General features: G+C 37.6%; 2 protein-coding genes across 5 annotated transcripts; one reads left to right on the top strand and one right to left on the bottom strand.

Moving 5' to 3' along the window:
• Positions 1-559: 559 nt before the first annotated feature.
• Positions 560-5675, top strand: LOC149010633 (pollen-specific LRR extensin-like protein). 4 transcript variants are annotated; one of them, XR_016174403.1, is made up of 4 exons: positions 560-866; positions 1377-1474; positions 4277-5423; positions 5614-5675. XR_016174403.1 is itself a non-coding variant. In XM_089161243.1 (4 exons), the coding sequence occupies exons 1-4, from the start codon at positions 762-764 to the stop codon at positions 4944-4946; spliced, it is 789 nt and encodes a 262-aa protein (XP_089017369.1). In that variant the 5' UTR covers positions 560-761; the 3' UTR covers positions 4947-5675. The 4 variants fall into 4 exon arrangements, 3 of the variants coding, with proteins under 3 accessions (XP_089017369.1, XP_089017370.1, XP_089017368.1); XM_089161243.1 differs by having other exon boundaries at positions 4277-4741; positions 4826-5675; XM_089161244.1 differs by lacking the exon at positions 5614-5675 and having other exon boundaries at positions 4277-4748; positions 4826-4970.
• Positions 5676-5768: 93 nt separating this feature from the next.
• Positions 5769-14734, bottom strand: LOC149010632 (putative protein disulfide-isomerase A6). Its single transcript, XM_089161241.1, has 11 exons — positions 14511-14734; positions 11128-11212; positions 10905-11002; positions 10756-10811; positions 9851-9968; positions 9709-9736; positions 9478-9569; positions 7503-7659; positions 7296-7420; positions 7051-7150; positions 5769-6701 (listed from the first exon to the last, which is right to left on the bottom strand). Exons 1-11 carry the CDS (start codon positions 14660-14662, stop codon positions 6636-6638), a joined length of 1077 nt encoding a protein of 358 aa, XP_089017367.1. The 5' UTR covers positions 14663-14734; the 3' UTR covers positions 5769-6635.
• Between the last annotated feature and the right edge of the window lie 463 nt (positions 14735-15197).

The raw sequence follows: 15197 nt of genomic DNA, 5'->3' as shown, positions 1-15197 counted from the left end.
TTCAAGATGTTGTGTTTGAAGATGAAAAACTTCGAAGTTCTACGGATAGTTCAACTAAGTTATACCATTTGAATATGCCTTTTCTTTTAAGAATTGAAATAAAGAAATGTAATATTGAGAATTTTGTAAGTATAATACATGTTGAATCATCACTTCACCTTATTATTTTGACAGTAGAATTACCATTGTCATATAATTCTAAACAAAATGAGTGTAAGTGTAATAAATAAACTTCTGGCATTTAAATATATTTGTATACAAATGCAAGGAGGTGTAAATATAATTTGTTCTTCAATTTTTTATACATATATGAAGAAGCATGCCATTTTTTCTTCTTCTTATTTTTTGTAAAAGCATGTCATTTTCTGATTTAAAGGGATTGGCGGCATTGGCCTATCATTGCGCAAATTTTTTTTTTTTTTTTTTTTGTGGGTTCAAATCATTGCGCAAATTTCTTTTTTTTTTTTGTGGGTTCAAATCATTGCGCAAAGGTAACAAGGGAAGTACAAGTCGTTTGCTCTTTTTTTTTTTTTTTTTTCTTTTTCCTTCCTTTTTTGGGGTTAATTGGACGAAGAAGAATACGTGGAACGACCATCAAATGTGCGATGCGGTAAGATTCGTGGGCGTCGCACAGAAAGATGCTCAGTCCGGAGATGTTTTTCTAGACCGGCTGTGAGTGGGTTTGGTGGGAAATGGGAGATACTCTGGGACAACCAGCATTTATATTTGGTTCCATTTGAACTTCTCTTCTAACAGGAAAGATGGGTTCAGAATCGATTTCATCTCCGTCGGGAAAGCGAAATAGAGATCCTGAGGATGAAGTTTACCTGGATAATCTACACTCGCACAAGCGGTACTTAAGCGAGGTACCCCTCTCTTCACTGGAACTTTCCCAATTCCGAATGATGCATTTTTGTGGGATTTCGGCATTTTAGTTTTCCGCTCCATGGATTCTGATAGAACTGCTTCATAGATATCATTGCCTTTCTTGGCACATGATTTTATTTGGGATGGGTATTTAATTTCTGGGGGATAATTTATGATTTTCTTTTGAGATGGGTATTTTCTTTAATATTATTTCTGGGTAATTTGTCGTTTCTGAAATCTCCTAGTGATGATTCTTGTCGGAGTTCTTAGATTTTCAATTAGATTCCGTTCCTATTTCCAAAGAAAGGCGAAAGAGAAAACTTGATTATGAGCTTCTGTAATATGGGTTTTGATGAATTTGACGTTTCAGAAGTCGAGCATGGCCTAACCCAGGAATCTTGAAGTTGTGTAACCGATCCCACTGAGTTTAGGACAAGGTTTACATGAGCTAATGAGTTGATTGTCTAGAATTAGTTGGTTTTTAATGACAGTGAGCGTTTTTTTGGCAGATAATGGCATCTAGTTTGAATGGATTAACTGTTGGAGATTCTCTCTCTGAAACTCTCATGGAATCTCCGGCTAGGTCCGACAGCATGTGCTATCCGAGGTATTTTTATAACTAGTTTTAGCCTTCCATGGTGCCTCACTTTGTTTGTTAGACTCTGGGACTTTCTTTTTGTTGAATTTCTATGCAAACCTAAAGAGATAATGGGACTGGATTACTTGAATTTTTAGACTCGTGGTTTTTAGTTTAAGCTATCCAGCGATTAGGTTTCTCTGCTTGGTTGGTGTGGTTTGCATTACCTAGAAATAACATTTTGTTCTGTTTTTGCAACCATCTTAACCCTTTCTAAGGTTCATCATTTAAAATGTGCCCATCACAGAAGCAGGCTCCAGACAAAGCAAAAGATTATCTATCTTATACTAATAAAGGATTGTTTTAGATTTAAACTAGTCTGTGGGAATTTTTATTTTTATTTGTTTTAAATTCCAAGAGAATAAACCTGAAATGGCTTCAGTTTTCTATTTTGAACTGCATTCTTGAATTAGGTTTTGAGGGGAATCCATTTTAATTTTTATCACCCGTCTTACTTTCTGTATAAGATTTTCTGATAAGAAATTCAGTTGAATTATGCAATGCCTTTTAAACGTTTTGTGCTGGATTTTATGGCATAGTATTGCTTTATGTGTGTCACTATTGTAAGACAAATGATAAGACAATATTATAGGTTTCGTCAAAGCAATAGCAAAGGCAGATGAGCTATTCCATGTTCCTTTTTGTCCTGCTCTGTTTAGATGATTTAGATGACTTCCTACAAGTACTATTGGGCATGGACTGGGAAGATAACAGGCCTGCTCCATCTAATTTTCAGAATCATTACTCTCAGAATCACTAGACCACTATTTTCGACCTAATAGAATTTTTATTCAATTTTCTAACCTATTCTAAAAGTCAAAGTAAAATAGGTTAGAAAATCAAATAAAAAATAGAAAATTTCTTTAAAATTGAGAGAAAGTCGAAACAAGAACTTTATATAAGAGTGGAAGCCCCAAAAGGAGAGCTGGGATTTTTCTGAGAGGAGAACAGAGTGTTTTTCCTTGGAGATGGAAAATTCGTCCACTGGGTTTTATCAATTTGCAAATTCTTTCTCAATCTAGAGCCAGGTCTTTTGGGTTCTCAAGAGTTCAATTGATGGTCTGTGGTTTGAGGACAGCACTGTTTTGATGTTCATTTTGGTGATTGGTTATCAGCAGACATCTTTGCTTCCGCAGTCAATTAGTAAGGAGGCTATCGACAAGTTCATGTACATTAGGTGGTTGAGCCAATCATTACCGGATCTTGATGTGGAAGTGCTAATGTGAATTGGTTCTTTTCATAATAAAAAAAATGCTGCATAGAGTAACCGAGATGGACTCTTGTGCTTCATAACGATGCAACAGTCCTGCCAATCTTTACAACAGAGGCAGCATGTTTCCAACTGAAGGGATATGAAGGGAACCCTATTATGTAAACTGAGACATCCAAGGGTAACTACTGTGGGTTGTCTATACTTGCTAAAAGTATGCCTTAGAACTTTAAGCAACTGGGGGACATCAAGAGATCACTTCCCTCATGGTCATATGCCATGATGTAGCAACCATGACTGAATCCCTGATATGACTAATTCCAACCAACAAATCAAATGACATGTTCAATAAAGCTGGAGGTGAAATGCTTCCGTTAGGTTACTCTAGGTCAACCGCCCGCCCTGGGGGCGGACCAATGGTCAATGTCCTGATACTCGCTCAACTGAACCAAGTCACCTTCAAGTATACGTAGGCCTACCATTAGGCTCTCAGCAACATTAGTATAGCCTATTCTTCATCCCAAATGATACAATCAACTTATTAGCTTCAAGGCTGGCTTCAAAAGTAACTGGAGAAAGAGAGTGACCTGGTGATGATTTCCATGGTAACAGCTTACTATCAAAAAGTTGCATCGGAATCATGAGGAGAGTTGGATCTGTACAGTCTTCTCCAAAAGTGGTAATTGAGGCTGCTTATAGTTGCTTCTGCCTCACCCTACGGTAGCTGGAGCCTCATGCACAGCATAACTCTTTACAGATTTTGGTGGTTAGACCACATTGTTTCTGTTCTTGGGACAAAATATTTAGTGTGTGAATCCTCCGGGTCAGTAAGTCATGTAGATGCATGAAACAGATCAGATCAGTAGGTCAGCTATCATGGTTTTTTAAATAAGACTAATCTATACCTACACCTATAGAATAGTTTTCTTCTTCTTTGTTAAACAGCTTTCCATAATGGAAAAAAATGGCCCCGGGCATCCCAGTGCATGGGGCTCCTGCTGCAGGATCTGGGAGGGGCAACTATCCACAACCGTACCCTTGACTTTTGGAGGAGTGGTTGTTTCCAAGTTTTGAACTGAAAACCAATTGTTCGCAATTTGTAGAGCACATCCAGTTGGGTGGATCATCATCATTAGAAATGTCCTAGCCAATAATTTATTCAAGAGATTTTCATATATACTTCTTGTATTATGTCTGCTGATGATGGTGATCAGTTGTGGCAAGGGATTTTGACTTTTCTGGATTATTCTGCAGAGATTGCTTGTTGTTTATCATACCCATGCCCCTTTCACGAGTGTGAGCCGATTGGCTTCATTCCTTTCATTAGATGGTTGGGTAGCTTTCAGCTAGGCTGCTGCTACGATGCTTGAGGTGTAGAAGTGAACAGATCCAGCTTTTCTCTTTGAGCTAGTCGAGTTTTCCTTTAGCAAATGACTTCAACTTTTACTTAACTGACTGAAACGTTATTTTCTATTTCACTATTGTTGAATCTTCAAGTTTTTCATGTAAATAATATTTGTTCTCTTCGTTTTCTTTTTTCTTTCTGGCTCTTGTAATACCAGGGATGAGCTCTCATTGCAGTATTCACCAATGTCAGAAGACTCGGAGGAATCTCGATACTGTGAGACAACTCCAGTCAGTTCAACGCTGCAGCCTGACAGCAGACCGACCAGTCCAGTTTCGCCTCACAGATATCAAAGACCACTAAGCGGATTTTCTACCGCAACACCCAACTATTCATACTCTTCACCTGGTTGTTCACTTGCTGCAGTTGCATGTACCCAACCTCGCCAGCGGGGTTCAGACTCTGAAGGTCGATTCCCATCATCACCCAGCGATATATGCCACTCTGCTGATTTAAGGAGGGCAGCTCTCTTACGGTCTGTTCAGATGAGGGCACAACCATCAAGCTCGTCGGCCTTTGATCTGCCATTTGGTCCTGGGCAAGAATCAATGCAGAGTATAGAAGTTGAAGACCGACCATGCTCATGTGTAAAGTCCTTAGACGATGAGAGGGAATATCAGAGGTCACAGGTTTCAAATTTATTCATTGACGAATGTTCTTCGTTAGGCATTTCAGATTCCAAAATCAAACCAGAAAAGTCTTGCAGGGTATTGAATTTGGATGCGAAAGGAGAGGAATCGGGAGAAAAGGAGTTTGAAGGAAATGGGTTGGGGAGACCAGCTGTTATGCCGCCTAGATCTGCGAGATGTGAGAGAAAATTTTTATGACAAACTCTAACTGAGGATGGCTTTTCTGACCAGTAGATGTGGATTATAGCATTGAAGCATCAGGGTGATTTCGGTGTTTATTTGATTGGAAACGACTAATTGTCTTTATCATTAATGCTGATGATTCATTTCCCTGGAAATTGTACCTGTAATCTGCTAAATGAGTCTGTTGCAATACCAAATGTTAATGTTAGCTTTAGCCTTTGGTGGAGCTCTTGCAAGTTAATGTTACAAATTTAGGCCATTCCATAATTTCTTGCCGTATTATCTCCCTCAGTTGTGTTATTTGATTAAAGTCATTGTGCATTGATCATGATTTAGGACCTCTACCATCCCAATATTGATTTCTGTGAGAATGGGACGATATGGAGTTCAGATTGAGGAGTTGAATTGGTGTCACCTTGGTATGAAGGCCTTAATCGTTTCTGCACCTCATTAGACATGCCAGACTAATTGGTTATCCGTGGTCCTCCATAGGTAATGCTCGAAACAGATTGGCCATTCTGTGTATAGATTGATGTCACCACCATCTCTTCCTGCCTATCCAGTTTGCTTGCAACTTTTGGCATCAACTGTTAGATGTTTGCGTGTAGTGATTCCCATTCTTGAATCATCTTAGAGGCTTGGAGTTTTCATTGATTTTCTACTATTTCAATAATTGAAGCAGGATAAGTATGACAAGGGATATAGATAAAACATGTTTCCCAGGTGAGTCCTTTTCCCGGACCAGAACCAACGATTTCTGCAGATTTCTTGTAGCATCTGCATTTCCTCTGCTCGGAACAAAAGTTTATGCACGTTGTTTGACAGCCATTACAGGTAGCTAACACTGGTTTATAATTGGTTTTGGGTCTTCTTTTGTTCTAATATTTTGTTTTTTTCTTTTTAGCTGAATGGCATTTTATTTACCAAAACGCTGCATAGGTTTCTGTCTTTCTGAGACAGGAACCCTATGCTCAGAAGAAACAAGAATCTCCATACGGTCTCAACTCAACGCTGATATTAAAACCCAATTCACATCCCTGGAATTCCCTGGAATTAGAGAGGGACATGCCCCTCTAGAATTCTAAACGAACACTAGTTACAAAAGCAATAGCAATCGACAAGTTCAGGAATGATCTGAACTTCCCTACCCTTTCCGATCATCATGTGTTAAACTGACGTTGCAAATGCTAATTTTCCCACTCTATTCCCAAATGTACTTCCTGCAAATTCACGAATGTGGATTTGTCTTCCGTAAGAAGATTTAAATTGAAGCCCATCATCATCGTAACCCTTCTGGACCCCTTCCCAAATTTTAGCAGCTAACGTACAAGAAGTGTGGATCCTCAAATTTTAGCTTCGTAACCAGAACATATATGAAAAAAAGAAAAAAAAGGAGAAAGAAAAACACCTATGCACAACCATAATGAGCGCTACAAGATAAAATTACTACAATGGATCATATAAAACCCTACAAAATTTAAATTTCTAAAGTAAAATTACATTCGATCAGAAAAAATTACCACCAAACCAAAACCGTTCTCAGCACTTTCTATGGTTGAAGAGCTACTCTTTATGATCGAGGATAGTCATGCTGCTAATAGAACCTCATGTAATTATCAGCCTTCAGGGTAAGGAACTTGAGGCACTAAATCCCCCAAGAAATGAAGAATCCAATAACCCAAGAGACGGAGCACCCAGCTCCAATTAAATGAATGTAGACAAGATGTTCTTCTTCAATGTGAACTCATCAATCTTGGTTGGGGATATTGGCTGCACCCAAGAAAGGAAAGAAATCAGAAAACAAACAAAAAACTATCAGCAAAGAATAATTTTTTAAAAATATTGCAATTTGCAGGTAAAAAGAGATACAGTTGCAAATTGGCAGGGTCAAGATGAATACAAACCCCAGTCGCCAAAACTAAGAATAAAACGTTTGCCGGCTATGGAACCCATAATTCAGCTATCCACTCTGAACCCCAGGCAAATCTTATGATTATATGGCATCAAAAGAGGAGCTGGTTAGTGCAGTTTTCCCACCCCAAAAAATTCCAGCTTTTAGATAGAACTTCTGAACCCCACCAGGAAGGAAGGATTTATATATTGAGAGGAGTAATTTTACCTTATCAAGTATACGCTGTACGCGTTCTATCTCATTCTTTGCATAACCAGAGCCTTTTTCCATCCAGCTTTTAGCAGCTTTCAAGTATATCTTACCATACCTGTTCAAGCACAGGGGATCATATTTCATAAAAGCTAGCCTGCAAACTGTAATTATTTTTTGCACCATCGTCCATCAACTATGCTCTTTCACCTTTAGGCATCAATATATGAAGAAAACGATTCACGCTTCTGAAACTGTATTACCTTGCACTGGAACCCTTGAGCTTCTCAACCTCCTCTTCAATCTTGGAGAAGAGTGCTTTCTTCTCATCATCACCAGCACTTGTAAATTCCTTCACTAATGCATCAAGATTTGAAATAATGCCAGCCTGACAAACACAAGGCATAAAGACCCTAAGAAAAATGAATCACTAGCAAAATCTGGAAGCTTCTGGATCACGAGAAACGAACTTTGGAAGTGAGCTGTCCTTTTCCATCTCGGCTAGTGCCACACTTGTCATTGATGAAAGTCACAAAGTCATCTAAATCTCGGCCAGCATCATACTCCTCCCCAGCTTTATTGCTCTTTGGGAAGAATTTTAATGTAGGATAGCCACCAACACCATACCTGAATCAGGTCAGATCGTACATCAGGAACGGTAGATATACCATAATAATTTGAATGGTTAAAAAAAGTTAACCAAAGTGACCATGCATCCATGGTATCTCAAGATAATCATCTCAATGATAGAATACAATATACGAAGGAAGAAATCAACTGCTTCTGGTCAGGAAGTGTGACATTATTCTGGTTTTATATGCACTGTTCAACACATACAAAAACATCTGATGAGACCTCATCAGAAGATCAATACCATGAAGATATATTCATCAGTAAATGTAATACAAAAAGAACATTTAACCCAGTCTACCAAATACTTGAAGGGAAGCATCCTTACTGCAGTGATGACAGTAGGATCACAGTACATGCTAAACAACAACAACAGGGGAAAATGCGGGATTATCAGAAACTTGAGACATTCTATAGAATTTTAATGAATAAAAATGCCAGTTCATAAACATCCTACAGAATTTTAACAAATACAAGTGCAAATCCATGTTCCTTTTCTCCATAAACAAATACATAATACAACGTCAGCAACAATTATAGCGTTAAGCCCAACTCAATGGTTCAGCTAGATAAAAGACAAAAGCATAAAGGATGTCATATAAGATATCAAACATAAAAAACGAAACACCAGGGCATCAACCATAGCTGCTATCAGTTCATGACATACTGATGATCTGTTCTAGATCCCAAAAAGGTGGGTGAAAACAGATGGCAACTACACTGTCGTAATCCAAAAACAGGTCGGCCTTGCATATCATTGAACTTTAATCATCTCCATTTGAGGGAATACTAGGAACAAGGCCCAAGCAAACTACGTCTTTTTTTCATTTCCTCTCCGATGGTTATTTTTAGGCATATCTCTTATTCTTATGGTTCCTTCAGATAATATTCTGTAACTCTTACAAAGTGGGTCATCTGTGGGCCTCTGTAGGACATGATCAGACCAAAGCTTATCATGCATTGGAGCTACTCCTAAGTCCCAACTCAGCTCTAATCATTTTTTATTTTTCCACACATCCATCTCAACATCCTCATCTGTCATATATGTGACCTAGAGGCTTTTATTTATTTATTTTTTTTGGGGGGTGGGGGGGGGGGGGGGGGACTCCTCTCCACTTCAATCCTCTCTAGTTTGATCCTCCGCGCAAAATCATCATCTATATCTCCTTGTTTGCATTTAAACCCAAATACCTAAGGTGGTCAGTTAGTTGGATCTTCCATCCATTAATATCCACTCACTCATGATCCATGCAAAAGCTGCTGAAGCTACACCATATATAGTCTTAGTTCTACTCATTTCAGGGCTTTGGTATCCAGGCTGATCTCCGTAGTTTCAAATTGGCTAAATCCCTGCTTTTGTCTCACCTACTAATCCTATATAAAAAAAGACATACATGAAGGTACCTCATCTTGAGCAGATACATTACTCAACTAAATAAGCTAATAATTTTTGTTTCTTTTATTATTTCTTTTTTTGAAAGAGAGGTGGGGTGGATTTTTTTTTTTTTGGGGGGGGGGGGGGGGGGGTTTAATAGAGATATCTAAATGTAAATGTATGTCATACTAGTCAAACCTATTTGCTCATAGTCACTAGGATTGAACTATAAAAAAGCTTCCAGAACAAGAATTAATAAATTTCCTCCTTAATTTTTTTGGTAAACATACTCTTTGATGGTACTTCCATTTGCAAGGATAAAGTGAACATTTTCAGTTGTTATAAAGTTCATTAGTTTTCTCTAAACATTGTCTGCTTATTTGAATCCGTGTTCAAAAAGTATTTCTACATTGAAATGAGATCCTAATTTGTGGACTCACTTTTCAGCCAGATCCTTGTATTTGTCAGCATCCAGATTTGCAATTACCACATCCTCCTCCATTTTAAATGCTGTTGCCACCTTTTCATAGACCTACAGAACAATCAGAAACCTAAATTTGTTAGAGTTCTACAAAATTTTCTGTTTTGCAGACTGTGTGTGTGTGTCCCACCCCCTAAGGCAGAAAGTTCTTCTAAAAACAAAATTCAATGGATAAATGCTCTAGACTCACAGGGGCAAGACTTTTGCAATGGCCACACCTGCAAAAGTTATCCATTTCAGTTTACAGGATAACATAATTAAACAGTCCATTTCAGACTCAATGTCTATATCATATAAAATTAAAAATACAGAGACAATTGAGTGCATCTTACCATGGAGCATAAAACTCAACCAGAACATCCTTGCTTTCATCCAAAACCACCTCTTCAAAATTATCTGCAGTAAGCACCGCCACATGTGATGGGGCTGTAGCTATCTTCACGTTGGTCCCTGTGAATAATTACAAGGTACATCAATGGTTTATATTAAAATGGTAATGCAAGCCAATGACAGAGAAAGTGGTAACCATGGGTAGAGATATGTATGAGAAGATAGAAGATTACAAGAAAATGTTTGTTTGCTAATGCAGGCCAAGGCCAGAAAAAGTAGTATAAAACATGTGAAGACAAGTGCATCATTAGATAAAAATTATAAAAAGATATATTAAGGCTTCAAGAATAGATATTAATATGTTGACTACCAAAAAAGATTCTGAAGACTCCAAAAAATTAAAACCAAAAGCTCCCAATTAAAAAGAACCATGTTGTAAGGTGTACATACAACTACTAGGAAAATGAACATCAAATGGAAAAAGTAAACATCAGGCTAGCACTATCAACATATACTACTTTCCAATGTGGTATAAAGCTCGCATCTTTCTCCAAATTCAAAACTGGAATTGAATATAAAGAAGTGACTAGTTTTATTTTGAGAATAACAAGGACATGTATCAACAAATCCAAATATCAGTAGTCTGAAAAACTCAAATTCAGATGACATGTCAAAACTCTGTCACCAAAATATTGATTACATCCAGAGTTACACTGCCCAACACCCTCTTTGCACCACAACACCCCCTTCCCCTGGCAGGACAAAAAATAAATAAAAAAACAAAAAGGGGTGGTAATTAAGTTGATATACTTGGGTTAAATACCAAAACACAAAATTCATGCTTTCGTAATCAAAAAAAAATCTTCCAACCTCGGCCATATCAGCTAACAGTTCAAGCTCATATTACCTCCTTCACTATTCACAAATTCAGCAAGGGATTCCGCGGTACGTGGTCCTTCATACCTATCCAGGATACACATTCAACTATGATGAATACGAAGGAATAACCAGTTTGGGATTTAAATAAAGCCAATCATGTCAAGAACATTTCCTTACTTTTTTGGTTCCAAGGAACCTTTAGGAAACCATTGAATTGTAGGGTATCCAGTAACTCCATATTTGCTGCAAAGACTCTTATGCTCATCACAATCCACCTATGCCCAGAGTAACATGGAAACAAAGTTAAAGCATTTCAATAGATACCTCTACTCCTGTTCACACATGTTAAAAACCAACATAGAAATAATAATTGATGCTAGTTACAAGTATTAATGCTGACCTTTCCAATCAGAACACTTTTGGCTTTCTTAAAGCTCAAACCAAGTTTCTCATACTCTGGAGCAAGCTTCTTACAGTGCCCACACCTGTCAGGACAAAGGATATAAGAAGGAAACGATGAGAGCTCAAAGCAGAGCATAGGCTTCAATCATCTACCTACCCCCCCCCCCCTTTTTTTCTTTCTCACTTTCCCAAATACAATCTTCTACTCAAAAGCTATGGCATTCCAATTTTAAGGTAAAAACACTTCAATTACAACAACATTAGGGCCAGACACAAAAATTGGGGGGTGGGGGGGGGGGGGGGGCATTATAATATTCAATCGAGCCCAGAAACAAAATTAAATGTCATATAAAACCAAACTCTTTGTTTACAAGATCAACATTGCAATTCGAATCCATGCTTTCAATTTATTGAGCAGTAAATTCCATTCCACTTAATCCAATCATCAACACATATCTTTGTGGCTAAGAAAAGGGAAATAGTAGGAGGTAGGCACGATGAACACTAGGTTCAGACTATACACCTCCGCGAGAAGATCCCAAGCAAGCCCAAATAAAAAGTCAATCAGCAGTCATCAGAATGGTCAATCTTCTTCTCAGTTGAAAGTCAAAGTTCAACAATCAATCCCAAAAGAAAAAAAAATAATAGGAATATCCTTCAGAAGATGAACTACAGGGAGCGGTACATTAAAGGGTTTTCAGGAGAATAAAAGAGGTCAACGGAGGGAATGGACCTTGCGACTATGATACCAAGTTAGTGCAGAACCATGGGGTGACCTACTATGGTGCATTTGACAAAGAATTCTTCTATGGAAAGAAGAAGGGGGAGGAATAACTCATATCCACACACACTCTTGCTGAGCTACACTCCTCCTTAATCCGGATCTAAGTTCTCATTGTATGCTTACATCTATTTAAAGAAGGCAAACCATCAAGAAAAGAAACAAACTCAAACATGGAAATTCAGATAAGGAAACTAATAGACATCAAAGAAATAAATTCTAAACAGCTTAACCAACAACTACTAGACACAAAAGAGATGACTTACTACAACATACTTCCAGCCCTTGTTGGACTAAAAACCCTTGCACCGGTTTTGTTTGGTTAGGGTTCCAAAGCCAATCATACTTGTCCAACTGGTCAAGTGCAGCTACATCATATCTTCTAAAGGATATTCCTGCTACCCATTTCTGATTTATATTCAAAGTGTGATCTTCATCAGTTCCAAACCTAAAACTTTACAAAGTATCTTCAATTTGACCATTAGTCCACTCTTATCTTATCAAGGATATCCCTACTAGTTATTTCTGATTGTTTGTCGAACTTTGACCTTCATCTTAGAGGGTTGAGTTTTCCTGTCGTCTTTGGTTGACACTCTGTTTGGATTGCTAGGAATCTTGCATGGGGGATTTATCTTATCTTTGCCCATCATTTTTGTGTATCAGCTTCAAACCCTGATTGAGAACCCCAGTTAGGAAGGCCTTGAAAACCCCAAAAGTTTGTCTTAAGTTGATAATGAATAGATCAATATCCCAGAAGCAAAGAAATTAGACTGAAAACTTAACAAAAACAAAGGGGGCCCAAGGTAGTTAAACCAGAGAATAATGAGACTAAAACACCAAGAGCTGATTACTCATACTAAAACAGATGCATGGATGAAATCTTAAGTATCAGAGTTTATAACTGAAGAATGGAAAATGTAAATCAATGGGGTGGTGATAAGGGTAACTTGCTTGTGGAAAAAATGGAAAAGAGGAGCATATGATGAGTGACAAGGAGATAATCACAGATTCCCACCAGCTGGACTACAATCCCTCTGTCCAAGCTTCACTCCACAGTAACTGAATCACAGACCGGAGTTGCACAACTTCAATCTTTAATTTCTCAAATTGTGGACCAGAGTTGCAAAACTTTGAACTTTAAACTTCTTAAATCCTCTCTGAGCCAATGCTTAAAAGCTCATATAAACTAAAACATCATCACAATCATTATGATACCCAATCCTATTGTCAATATGAAATGCATGAACATAATCCAGATAGGACACTTAATTACTTTAACAAAAGCCTAAATATATAATAAAACACACAGCTGGGCTGGACTACTAAGCCCATAAACGGGCTGAAGTCAGTTCCAATCAATTTACACTTTGTTCAATTGGGTTTGGCACTTCTTCCTGCAGGACTATGTAAGATGCTTCCTTGCAACAGGAAATCTTTTTAACTAAGTGAATAAAATGTTTCATTTCACCTAGACCATCTTTTTTCTCAACAATGTCTTCATCATTTGATAGAATAATCTTCTGTTAGATAAAACACATTTAATGAATACTAATAACTCTTGGATGGAGCATTAGAATAGAAAAATTCATTAGGTACTAGCTGTAAGTCATTCCTGACGATGAATCAACGATTTAAAGTGCTTTTATTATGTACTCTTGATGGACCAATGATTATATGTAGGTGTGTGGGGGGGGGGGGGGGGGACATAGTACAAAATCAATAACACCAATGAATTGGCAATTAGAGTAATTTTAAACAATTGAAAAGCAACAGCCATCTTTTTAATACTCCAACCTATTAGACACCTGACTTCATCCAATTAATGCTAGTAAAACCCAAAAAGTACTGCAGAGAGAAAGAGAGAGCAATCATTGAATGGAATCAACAATAGACAGTTTTTTCTCTTTTCTTACTATTAGCCAGGTTGAACGTCTGAAAAACAAGATAGGAGAACTATCACTGAACTGAATCAACAATGAGAGATTTTTTTACTTTAAGAGTAATAGTATAGCCAACCTGAGCAAAGCAAGATAGGATGATATAAAAAGAGAGACTAAGCATTCGCAAACAAGTGCTCGTGCACCAAAGCAGGATATTTAAATATAGCAAGAAAAACAGATTAATTAAAAGAGGCATATATACTCGACAGGCGAGTAATAGATTGAGACTCAATTGGATACCTCAAATTAAACAATCCAAAAACACATATAACTGAGCCACAAGAGGAACTAGAAAAAAAAAGTTCCGGGTTAGTAAAACGAGAAAGTATCGCAACACCCAGTAAAACAATGGAACTGTTTGGAACTATATGTTCAAAAACAAGACCGGCGAGACGAGACTACACATCCGATTCGATCCAAACCTACTAATCCCAACTTAAATCCCAATAGATGGACAATCAGGAACCAGATTATACCACAAAACCCTAATGATTACAGTCTTGCAGATCTCGAATGTAATTACGTAATTGGAATCCCACGTTTCCACAGCTCAACAACGTTTAACTGAAGAATTCTATATAACATAACCGCACAACCAGGAATATTCATTTTATCTCAAGATGAAATTTATCGAGTGAATTCAGTTACTAATATCCATACCACGGCGCGTAAAATTCGACAAGAGCTCCCCGATCCTGTCCAACCTCTTTTTCGAAGTTCTCTTCAGTAAGAACGACTACGTCGTCTGCAAATGCCGATAAGAACAGAAGAGCAAATGCTCCAACAGTAACGCAGATTTTAGATATCGCCATTTTTGCTTCCTTATTTTTCTATGATTTTTCCGCGAGTAGTATATATAATATGTCTAAGTAGGGGATTGAAGGGCGGTGGCCTGCTTGGAAATGTCTGTCATTTTAAGTGTTTCAGTCTGATAGCTTTTTGATAAAAGATGATCTCCCACTTTTATTTTATCATCGAATTCAGGATGTTATCGATAATTCAATATGATATTTTCTACGAAAACCAAACTGTACCGTACAGAATAACGTCCCACAAAAAAAATCTAACCTAATGTGAATTTTTCCATCTAATGTGGAGCTGAATTGTTAACGTGAATTGCTAACGGTTGAAATCAGCCCTTGTTCTAATGGTTAAAAATTTAAAATTCCTACATCCCTTAGCTTTTTTTTTTTTGGTTGCCAACTCCGGTTAGGGGCCTTAGGGCATCCCTTAGCTTAATAAAGCCCCTTTAGTACCAAAAAATAAAAAATCTAAATTATCTATTTATTATAAATAACATTTATTATGGATGTCTATTATTTCAAAGAGATTGTACTTCTAATTGGA

Source organism: Hakea prostrata, chromosome 7, assembly GCF_041222555.1.
Source record: "Hakea prostrata isolate BN-2017 chromosome 7, UWA_Hpros_2, whole genome shotgun sequence".
In the NCBI taxonomy this organism is placed as follows: Eukaryota; Viridiplantae; Streptophyta; class Magnoliopsida; order Proteales; family Proteaceae; genus Hakea; species Hakea prostrata.
This window is presented reverse-complemented; position numbering and strand designations above follow the sequence as displayed.

What these genes read in the sequence shown, in the direction of transcription:
- LOC149010633 (XM_089161242.1), top strand. Translation starts at nt 762, where the DNA reads ATGGGTTCAGAATCGATTTCATCTCCGTCGGGAAAGCGAAATAGAGAT. An exon ending in ACAAGCGGTACTTAAGCGAG is followed by an intron (nt 867 to 1,376) that starts GTACCCCTCTCT and finishes TTTTTTTGGCAG; the next exon opens with ATAATGGCATCTAGTTTGAA. An exon ending in GACAGCATGTGCTATCCGAG is followed by an intron (nt 1,475 to 4,276) that starts GTATTTTTATAA and finishes TTGTAATACCAG; the next exon opens with GGATGAGCTCTCATTGCAGT.
- LOC149010632 (XM_089161241.1), bottom strand. Translation starts at nt 14,662, where the DNA reads ATGGCGATATCTAAAATCTGCGTTACTGTTGGAGCATTTGCTCTTCTG. An exon ending in TACAAGGATCTGGCTGAAAA is followed by an intron (nt 7,660 to 9,477) that starts GTGAGTCCACAA and finishes GACCTGATTCAG; the next exon opens with GTATGGTGTTGGTGGCTATC. An exon ending in TACAGCGTATACTTGATAAG is followed by an intron (nt 6,702 to 7,050) that starts GTAAAATTACTC and finishes TCTTGGGTGCAG; the next exon opens with CCAATATCCCCAACCAAGAT.